Source organism: Elephas maximus, chromosome 13, assembly GCF_024166365.1.
Source record: "Elephas maximus indicus isolate mEleMax1 chromosome 13, mEleMax1 primary haplotype, whole genome shotgun sequence".
Classification (NCBI taxonomy): Eukaryota; Metazoa; Chordata; class Mammalia; order Proboscidea; family Elephantidae; genus Elephas; species Elephas maximus.
Window position 1 is genome coordinate 23,179,966 of NC_064831.1, and position 12,001 is coordinate 23,191,966.

At 36.1% G+C, this 12,001-nt stretch overlaps 1 protein-coding gene across 1 annotated transcript in view; it reads right to left on the bottom strand.

The window, feature by feature from the left end:
• Positions 1-782: 782 nt before the first annotated feature.
• GLRB (glycine receptor beta) overlaps positions 783-12,001 on the bottom strand; it is a 145,697-nt gene continuing 134,478 nt past the window's right edge. The window contains exon 10 of the mRNA XM_049905738.1: positions 783-1,115. Coding sequence (XP_049761695.1) covers positions 819-1,115 — 297 coding nt within the window. The 3' untranslated portion in view covers positions 783-818. The remainder of the gene's footprint in view (positions 1,116-12,001) is intronic.

Genomic DNA, 12,001 nt, shown 5'->3' on the forward strand with positions numbered 1-12,001 from the left:
ACAATGAAATCCATAAAAATGTTATTTAGATTTTAAGGTAGATTAAATAGAATTTCCTCTATCCTAAATATTCAATAAATGCATCTACTTTTTACTTAGTTTTATTTTTTAGTCAGAGGCCAGGATTCAGTAGACATTTATGTAAATCTCAAATTTCCCTTTGTTTCAAACATGCTTACTGTTTTTTGTTTTCTGACATTTTGACAGCATGGAACACTTTAAAATGAGCTGATTTTACAAACAAGTAATTTTCTGAACTTTATTTCGCCACAGAGCCCACATAATTATAACTGATATTTTTCTATTTAAAAAGTTGAAACTATATGCAATAGGGTATGCAATACAATATGTAATACAACTTTACTGAAGCTGTGATAATACCATCCAAACTAGACGAGAATAAAATGGCTTCTCAGGAAAGTTACAAAGAAGGAAATTTGAAATAGTAGATACATTAGAATGGTGACCACAGCAAGACTCAGCGTGCAGGGCATTTTATTATCTGAGTTATTTTAAGTATTTACAGTTTACACTAACTGAAGACAACTGCTTGGATTTGTATTATGTAGTATTTGTATCCTTCGTTTATGCCTAAAGCAGTATGTATGCTATACATATATATATCAATAGTAGAGCACAGACATTACAGGGTCATGCTACCATTCAATATTAAGATGTCACATTTTTATTACAATCGAATGGCATCTAAAATGCAATCTATTGCTATGAAAATGCAATTTTTTTCACAGATTGGCATTTAAGAATAGAGTTGGTCACACTGAGATGGGATATTATTGTATACAAATGGGAAAGATTTATCATAAATATATAGACCAATATATAACGTTGAAGAACAAGAAGCAGAAGGGAAACAACGCTCTTGCATAGAGATCAATTCGCTTTGCTGCCGTTGGAATAACAGGTTTGGCAGGAGGTGGCTTCTTGTTGTTCTTTGCCTGAGATTTCCCTAGTCCATTGTTGACTTCAATAGGTTTTCCATAGCAGTCATAATTGGATAATTCAAAATCTCTTGGTAAGCTTCCCACAATGCTGAAGTCATTAGATCTCAGATCAGACTTTGAAGTACAAACCTTTTTGCATCTGGTCTCACCAACCTGAGAATAAAAATTAAAGAGTATGTATTAGAATTTTTCCATTTCTAAAACACATCTATTCAAAAGGATATTTTTTAAATTGCTGGTTTTCACAACAGGGTGTTTGAAAATGCCACAAAGAACTAACAGAGATAACAATCACCTGATTAAACCATCAGGTTGTCTGGACATCTAGGACTCTAAAATGTTGCCTAGGCAACAAAGTTCGTGGCATGGAACAAATGTTTGAAGGGTTATTTTATGTAAGGGATCAAAGTGACAATTAGCATTTATATGAGATGCTCCCATCTGAATTATGGTGTTGGTGAAGAGTACTGACTGTAGCATGGACTGCCAAAAGAATGAACAAATCTGTCTTGGAAGAGTACAGCCAGAATGCTCCTTAGAAGCAAACGAAGGCGGTGAGACTTCGTCTCATGTACTTTGGACATGTTATCAGGAGGGATCAGTCCCTGAAGGACATCATGCTTGGTAAAGAAGAGGGTCACTGAAAAAGAGGAAAACCCTCAACAAGATGGATTGACACAGTGGCTGCAAAAATAAGCTCAAATATAGCAAAGATTGTAAGGATGGCGCAGGACTGGCAGTGTTTCGTTCTGTTGTGCATAGGGTCGCTATGATTTGGAACCAACTCGATGGCACCTAACAACAATAACAATATCATAGTTAGTGTAGTTTTTGGTTTATTAGTATACCTAACTAGTTCTGTTCATTCTATTTGCATTTACTGAATTATGAATGGGTAAAAACTATACTTAATGTAATAAATAAATAAAAATTAATAAAACAGTGTTTTAAGGTCCCTGGTGGTGTAGTGGTTAAGCGTTTGGCTGCTGACCAAAAGGTTGGCAGTTCGAATCCACCAGCCACTGCTTGGAAACCCTACAGGGCAGTTTTAGTCCATCCTATAGGGTCACTATGAGTCAGAATCAACTGGATGGCAAGGGTTTTTTTTGTTTGGGTAGCAGGAGAATTTCCTTTATCTTAACAAATGCCCTCAAGGTACTGATGCACATTTCCTGGGCAAGTGCCAGATGGCAGTGTTCAGAGATAAGCAGTAAAGATACCTGAGCCACACTGAGTGGAAAAGCAAGCTACAATGTCTTTACCCATCCTCCTATCATTAGACATTTAGATTATTTCCGCTTATTTTTCAATTATAATCAAGAATTGATAACGTTATACATTTTCAGCTGATATACAAGTGTTGGTTTTATTATTATACTTTATAACACGTAGTATAATACTTCCATCATACTTTGTAATACTACATAATACTTTACATTTGCATAATCCTACTGAGTAAGAACTTTAAAAAGATGTTCTTTTAAAAAGAAGTTGCCTTAATAAAACTGTAGAAAAATATATAATATTGACAGTTAGGAATGAGGACTAGAGAGTTAGAAAAGTTCACCCTTTTGAACTTTACGTATCTTTTGCCTTAAACATATGTTTATTTTGAAATTAAAATTTAGGAATATATGAATCAAGAGATATTTACCTATTTAGAGAATGTTCATTATAAAATAGCCGAAATAGAGACAAAATTCCATTCTGTTTTGAAGGAACTTTGTTTTAGCTGAGAGAGGCCAGCTTGAAGAAAAAGGACTCCTTCCCCCCGACCCCGCCTGCCTTTTTTAATGTGCAGTTACAATCTACTAATTGTCAGAGCTCAATTGAGCCTCAGAGAGTAACGAGCTTCATGAGATAAATATATCTGGGGTTACCAGAGTTCAGGTCTAGTCCACATCAATACATACTGTGTCTAGAAAAATATTTGGAAAAAAAACCCAAAAAACAAGAACTGGTCAAGGAGTATGAGAGAGAGCAAAGGTAGCAAGTAAAATCTAAATTATTTAAACATGATTTTGGGCAAACGGTACATATATATTTTAAATTTACTTTCAGGCCACCATTCCCTGCTCTACTTAAATTCCCCAAATTAAATTTTAAAAAGGCCATTTTTCTTTTGGTTTCCAGTCTAACGTATCAAGATCTTAGAAGTCATCGCCCCCATTCTCACAATAAGAAAACAGTTGAAAACCTACAACTCTTCTTAGATCCTTCAGAGAACTGAGGTCAGAGGGCAAACCACTGCACTGAAAAAATTGTTGAGACAGGTTGATACAGAGAATCACCACTTACCAGAAGCAGAACCTACCATGCTGGAGCCAGCGTCAGGAGTAGGATCACTTAAAGGTCAATTGACTAATTAATTGCTGCAGGCTCAGTGTGGACTAGTTTGAGAGGTAAAAACTCCCAGAGGTCCAGCTTTAGGGAGGCCCTCACACTTGTGTGAGTTTTACCTCCAGGAGTCCCCCTAGGTTCTCACTGTGAAGATCAGAGAAAAATCCCTAATGCTTCTGGCAGGGGAGGAAGAAAGCAACCATTCTGAATAGTGCTCAACTCTCTTTAACAGCCTGGCCTCAAGGGAAACTACTTTACCAGAGCCTAACATACTTGGGATTTACTGGAGATTGGCTGACATGGAGGAAAGGAAATATGAAAACTTCAGCCCTCTCTAACCTTCCATGTTGGGGAAGAGAAATACTGAACCCCAGCCTCCTTCTAGCCTTCAATGTGGGGGAGGGGAGACATCCAACTCCAACCTTGTCTAGACTTGGACACAGGGGAAATGAAATATCCAGCTCCACCACCATTTAGCCTTCCTGTTTCACCTAAGGGGTTAAAAAACAAAAAAGTTGAAAAACACTTGTGAAGGTCACAACCAAGGAGGAACAGGCTCACTAACTACTGGGACTTAAACATGGGATTATAGGACCCCTCTCGGAATCAACTCGACGGAACCAGGTTCGGTTTTTTGGGTTTTTTTTCTCCCCCCACCCCACACACACACCTTGCCACCACATCAACATCAATAGGGCTTTACAGCGTTTACAACAGAAGGAACAAAAAGTGCATTTTACCCTATACATCATATTTGGCTTTCCACAACAACAAAAAAAAAATATTTTAAGACATGTTAAAAGGAAGAACACACAGTTTGAAGAGACAGGGCAGACATTTTGGGATTATGAGGGAAAAGGGATTTAAAATCACTATGGAGTCCCTGGGTTGCACAAGTGGTTGGTTAAGCACTTGACTACTAGCGAGAGGTTGGCAGTTCAAACCCACCCAGAGGCACCTCAAAAGATAGGCCTTCCAGACTGCTTCCAAAAGGTCACAGTCTTGAAAACCCTACAGAGCAGTTCTATTCTGACTGGGATTGCCCTGAGTTGGAATGAACTTGATGCCAACTAACAACAACAAAAATTATTAACATACAAAGGACTCTAACGGAAAAGTACACAGTATGCAATAATAATAAATGGGTAACTGCAACAGGTTTGGGTTTTTGGTTTTTAATGTGAGCAGAGAGATGGAAACTCTAAGAAACAATCCAAAGAAAGTATTAGAAATCAAAAGCACTGTAACAAAAATGAATAATCCAAAGAAAATATTAGATATCAAAAACACTGTAACAAAAATGAATAATGTGGGGGAAAGGCTCATCAGTAGAGTGAATATTGTTGAGGAAAAAAATCAGTGAGCTTAAAGATATGTCAACAGAAACTTTCAAAATTGAAAAGCAAAGGAAAAAAAGATGGGGGAAAAAACAGAATATCCAAGAACTGTGGGGCAATTACAAAATGTATAATGTACTCATAATAGTAATATAAAAAGAAAGAAACAGAAGAAATAATAAAAACAACCCGTTGCCGTTGAGTTGGTTGTGATTGATAGCAACCCAATAGGGCTGAGTACAATGACCTCAGAGGATCTTCAAAGCTGTAAATCTTTACGTGAGTCAACTGCCACAACTTTCTCCGGCAGAGAGGCCATTGAGTTCAAGCCACCAGCCTTTTGGTTAGCAGCCGAGCACTTAACCACTGCACCACCAAGGATCCTTATTGGAAATAATAATGTCTTAGAATTTTCGAAAATTGTTGACAGACACCAATCCACACATCAGGAATACCGGAATACCAGAGAAAACCAACCATGATGAATGCCAAAAAATTTACACTTAAGCATACCATGTTCAAGCTGCTGAAAATCAAAGAAAAAGAGAAAATCTTGAAAGAAGTCAGAGAAAAAAAAATCACATTGTCTATGAAAAAACAAGAACAAGATTTTTCTTCAGAAATATTGCAAGCAAGAAGTGGAGTGAAATATTTAAAGAGTTGAAAGGAAAAAAAACAAACAATCAAAAAACCATGATCCCAGAATTTTATACCCAGCAATGAAATTAAATTAGAAAGTATCCTTCAAAAATGAATGAGAAATAAAGCCTTTCTCCAAATAAATAAATAAACCCATTGCTGTTGAGATGATTCTAACTCATAGTGACCCTATATAGGACAGAGTAGAACTGTCCCACAGGGTTTCCAAGGAGCGGCTTGGTGGATTTGAACTGCTGACCTTGTGGTTAGCAACTGAATGCTTAACTACTGTGCTACAAGGCCTCCTTATTTTTATTTTTTTGGTACTACCCATAAAGCTGTATAGGGTTATTTGAAAATGGACTTAGATAAGCTGTAAATGTTTATTGCAAACTCCAGGGTAACCACTAAAAAATTTTAAAAGTATTATTGATATGCTATGAAAAGAGAGAAAATAACTAAAATTATATAAAATAATTAAAAACAAAAGAAGACAAGGCAGAAAAAAGGTGGAAGAGAAAAAAATAACAAAGAAAGGCAATAGAAAACCATTACAAATATGATAGGCATTAATTCAGCTATGTCAATAATCACTTTAAATGGTCTAAATATATCAGTTAAAAGAGAGAGATTATCAGAATGAATTAAAAAAACAGACCCAATTATATATTGTCTACAAGAAACCCACTTTATATTTTAAAGGCACAGGTAGATTAAAAGTAATGGGCTGGACAAATATATACCATGATAACACTAATCAAAAGAAAGCTGCAGTAGCTATATTAATTTCAAGTAAAGGAGATTTCAGAAGAAGGAAGATTATTAGGGATAAAGTGGGGTACTACCTAACGATAAAAGCTTAATTCTCCAGGAAGACATAATTATCCTGAATGTGTATGCACCTAACGATAAAACGATAGGACATCAAAATACACATGGCAGAAATTGACAGAACTACAAGGAGAAATAGACAAATCCACCATTATAGTTGGAAATTTCAACACCTCTCTATCAAAAAATGACAGATTCAATAGGCAGGAAATCGGTGAGGAAATAGTTGAGCTGAAAAGCACCATCAATCGACTGGATCTAATCGACATTTATAGAATACTCCATCCAACAACAGCAGAATATACATTCTGTATTCACTAAGATAGACCATATCTTGTGTCACAAAATACATCTTCACAAATTAGAAATCATACAAAATGTGCTCTCAGGCCACAACAAAATTAAATTAGAAATCAATACCAGAAAGTTAAATAGAAAATCCCAAAATATTTGGAGATTAAGCAATACACTTCTAAACGATATGTGGGTCAAAGAATTCTCAAGAGAAACATATTTTGAACTAAGTGAAAATAACTAATCAAAATTTATGGATGCAGTGAAAACAGTGTTTAGAAAGAAATTTACAGCACTGAATGCATGTGTTAGAAAAGGAAGAAATATCTCAAATCAGTAACCTAAATTCCACTTAGAAAACTTGAAAATGACAAGCAAATTAAATTCAAGGCGAGCAGAAGGAAAAAAAAAAATCAGAGTGAAAATCAATGAAATTGAAAACAAGAAATTAATAGAGGAACAACACAAAAACAAAAGCTGGTTCTTTAAATAGGTCAATAAAATCTATAAAGTCTAGCCAGCCTCACCACAAAAAAAGAGAGAGAGAGCTAGAGTAAGAGATGACAAATTACTAATATTAGAAATAAAGAGTGGTCATCATAACTAATCCCACACACATTAAATGACAAATTTGATAAACTTAGCTAAAACGTACATGTTACTTGAAATATGCAATCTACAAAAACTCACAGGAGGAGAAATAGATGATTTGAATATACCTGTATCTATTAAATAAATTGAACCAACAATTAATAATCTTCCAAAAAGAAAGCACCAGGACTATAAGATTTCACTGGTGAATTCTTCCAAGAATTTAAACAAGAAATGATACCAGTTATCTGCAATCTCAACCAGAAAACAGATACAGCAGGACCACTTCCTAATTCATTCTACGAGGTCAGCATTACCCTAATTCCAAAACCAGACAAATATTTTCACTAAGAAAGAAAATTACAGACCAATATCTTTCATGAATACATATACCAAAATACTCAATAAAACATTAGCAAACTGAATCAAACAATATAAAAAAAAGAATTATATATCACAACCAAGTGAGATTTATCCCAGGTATGCAAAGCTGGGTCAACATTAACAAATAAATTAATGTAATTAATCATATCAATAGGCCAAAGGGAAAAAAAATCATGTGATTATATCAATAGATGCAGAAAAAGCACATCACATTCATGAAAAAAAAGTTTTCAGCAAACTGGGAATGGGGAGGTGGTTTCCTCAATTGACAAAGAACATCTATAGAAAACCTACAACTAATACACTTATTGGTGTGAAACTAGGTGCTTTCCCCCTAAGACTGGGAAAAAATCAAGGATGTCTCATCACTCCTACTCAACATCATACTAGAAAGTCTAGCTAATGCAATTTGACAAGAAAAGGAAATAAAAGGTATACATTTTGAGAAGGAAGAAATAAAATTGTCTTGGTTTACAGATAATATGATTGTCTATGTAAAAAACATCCCAAAGAATTGATTAAAAAAAAAAAACCTAAAACTAATAAGAATTATTAACACATACTGCATTGTTATAACAATAAGGTTGCAGGATAAAAAGGTTAATATAAAAAGCCAAATGCTTTTCTTTATACCGCCTATGAACAGTTGGAATCTGAAATAAAAAGCACAGCATCATTTGCATTAGCACCAAAGAAATATAATACTTATGTATAAATATAACAAAATATTACAGAATCTATATGAAGAAAACTACAAAGCATTCATGAAAGAAATGAAAAGAGATTTAAATAAATGGAGAGATGTCCCATACTCATAGATAGGAAAACAATATTATTAGGATGTCAATTATTCCCAAATTTATCTGTGGATTCAACACAATCTCAATCAAAATTACAAGTTATTTCGTGGATATGGACAAAACTGGTGAAGCAAAAGACCCAGAAGAGCCAAGACAAAACTAAAGAAAAATAAGAGTTGGAGAATGTCCATTATTTGACTTCATGTCTTATTATGAAGCTACAGTGATCAAGACAGTGTGGTGTTGGTGAAGGAACAGATAAAAAGACTATTGGAATAGAATACAGACCCTAGAAATTGTTGTTGTTGTTGTTAGGTGCCATCAAGTCAGTTCTGACTCATAGCGACCCTATGCACAACAGAACGAAACACTGCCTGGTCCTGAGCCATCCTCACAATTGTTGTTATGCTTGAGCCCATTGTTGCAGCCACTGTGTCAATCCACCTCATTGAGGGACTTCCTCTTTTCCCCTGACCCTGTACTCTGCCAAGCACAATGTCCTTCTCCAGGGACTGATCCCTACTGACAACATGTCCAAAGTATGTAAGACACAGACTCGCCATCCTTGCTTCTAAAGAGCATTCTGGTTGTACTTCTAAGACAGATTGTTTGTTCTTTGGGCAGTCCATGGTATATTCAATATTCTTCGCCAACACCACACTTCAAAGGCATCAATTCTACTTCGGTCTTCCTTATTCATTGTCCAGCTTTCACATGCACATGATGCGATTGAAAATACCATGGCTTGGGTCAGGTGCACCTTAGTCTTCAAGGTGACATCTTTGCTCTTCAACACTTTGAAGAGGTCCTTTGCAGCAGATTTACCTAATGCAATGTATCTTTTGATTTCTTGACTGCTGCTTCCATGGCTGTTGATTGTGGGTCCAAGTAAAATGAAATCCTTGACAACTTCAATCTTTTCTCCGTTTATCATGATGTCACTCATTGGTCCAGTTGTGAGAAATTTTGTTTCCTTTATGTTGAGGTGCAATCCATACTGAAGGCTGTGGTCTTTGATCTTCAAGTCCTCTTCACTTTCAGCAAGCAAGGTTGTGTCATCTGCATAATGCAGGCTGTTAATGAGTTTTCTTCCAATCCTGATGCCCCATTCTTCATATAGTCCAGCTTCTCGAATTATTTGCTCAGCATACAGATTGAATATGTATGGTGAAAGAATACAACCCTAACGCACACCTTTCCTGACTTTAAGCCAATCACTATCCCCTTGTTCTGTCCGAACAACTGCCTCTTGATCTATGCACATGTCATTATAATACTTTACTTTGTCTTCTCGAGACGCCCTTTGAAATCTTCTGTTCAGTTCTTTTACTTCATCAATTCTTCCTTTTGCTTTAGCTGCTCGACATTTCAGACCAAGTTTCAGAGTCTCCTCTGACATCCCTCTTGATCTTTTCTTTCTTTCCTGTCTTTTCAATGATCTTTTGCTTTCTTCATGTATGATGTCCTTGATGTCATTCCACAACTCGTCTGGTCTTCGGTCACTAGTGTTCAGTGCAATGAATCTATTCTTCAGATGTTCTCTAAATTCAGGCGGAATGCACTCAAGGTCACATTTTGGCTATCGTGGACTTGCTCTGATTTTCTTCACTTTCAGCTTGAACTTGCATATGAGCAATAATTGATGGTCTGTTCCACAGTCAGCCCCTCACCTTGTTCTGACTGATGATATTGAGCTTTTCCGTTGTCTCTTTCCACAGATGTAGTCAATTTGATTTCTGTGTGTTCCATCTGGTGAGGTCCATGTGTATAATCACTGTTTATGTTGGTAAAAGAAGGTATTTGCAATGAAGAAGTCGTTGGTCTTGCAAAATTCTATCATTCGATCTCTGGCATTGTTTCTATCACCAAGGCCATATTTTCCAAATACTGATCCTTCTTCTTTGTTTAAAACTTTCGCATTCCAATCGACAGTAATTACCAATGCATCTTGATTGCACGTTTCATCAATTTCAGGCTGCAGCACCTGACAAAAATCTTCTATTTCTTCATCTTTGGCCCTAGTGGTTGGTGCATAAATTTGAATAATAGTCATATTAACTGGTCTTCCTTGTAGGCATATGGATATTATCCTATCACTGACATTGTTGTACTTCAGGATAGATCTTGAAATGTTCTTTTTGACGATGAATGCCACACCATTCCTCTTTGAGTTGTCATTCCCAGCATAGTAGACTATATGATTGTCAGATTCAAAATGGCCCATACCAGTCCATTTCAGCTCACTAATGCCTAGGACATCAATGTTTATGAGTTCCATTTCATTTTGGACGATTTCCAATTTTCCTAGATTCATACTTCATACATTCCAGGTTCTGGTTATTAATGGATGTTTGCAGCTGTTTCTTTTCATTTTGAGTAATGCCACATCAGCGAATGAAGGTCCCAAAAGCTTGTCTCCATCCACGTCATTAATGTGGACTCTACTTTGAGGAGGCAGCTCTTCCCCAGTCATCTTTTGAGTGCCTTCCAACCTGGGGGCCTCATCTGCCAGTACTATATCAGACAATGTTCTGCTGCTATTCATAAGATTTTCACTGGCTAATGCTTTTCAGTAGACTCCCAGGTCCTTCTTCCTAGTCTGTCTTAGTCTGGAAGAGCAGCTGAAACCTGTCCTCCATGGGTGACCCTGCTGATATCTGAATACTGGTGGTGTAGCTCCCAGCATCACAGCAACACGCAAGCCCCCACAGTACGACAAACTTACAGACACATGGGGGGACCCCAGGAATAGACCCATACAAATATTGTCAAAGGGCTGTTTTGACAAAGAAGCAAAGGCAACTCAGTGAAAAAAGGATCATCTTTTCAACAAACGGTGCTGGAACAACTAGACTTCCACATGCAAAAAAATTAGTGAATAAATCTAAACACAGAGCTTACATACTTCACAAAAATTAACTCAAAATGGATTATTCACTCACATGTAAAACATAAAACTATACAACTTCTAGAAGATAACACAGGAGAACATCTAGGTGACTCTGGGTTTGGTGATTACTTTTTAGATACAACACTAAAAGGATGATCCATAAAAGAAAATATATATATATATATATAAGTTGGACTTCATTAAAATTAAAAAACTTCCACTCTATGAAATACACCGCCACATACTGTGAGAACATATTTGGAAGACACATATCTGATAAAGGGCTTGTGTACAAAATCTATAAAGAACAGTTAAAAGCCAACTGTAAGAAAATAGCCAATCCAATTATAAAATGGGATGCTTGACCAAAGAATATATACAGATGGCAAACAAGCATATGAAAAAATAATATCATATCATCAAGGAATTGCAAATCAAAACAACAATGTGATAACACACATATTAAAATTGGTAAAATCCAAAACCCGGACAGCAGCAACTGCTGGAAAAGATGTGGAGCAACAGGAATTCACGGCCATTGCTGGTGGGAATGCGAAATGGTACAGCCACTTTGGAAGACCGTCTGACAGTTTTCTACAAAGCTAAATCAGCAAACTAGATAAATCTATGATGCAATCTAGCAATCATAAAAAAAAAAATACCAGTAGGTATTTATTCAAATGGGTTCAAAAAGTATCTCAACATAAATCCAGCATGCAAATGCTTATAGTAGCTTTACTTGTAATTGCCAAAACTGGAAGCAAACAAAATGTTTTCCGATATGTGAATGGAAAAACAAATTGCAATACATCCATACAGTGGGGTATTATTCAGTGATAAAAAGAAATGATCCACCAAGCTATGAAAAGATATGGAAGAACTTTAAATGCATGTTACTAAGTGAAAGAAGCCAGTCTTAAAAAGATACGTAGT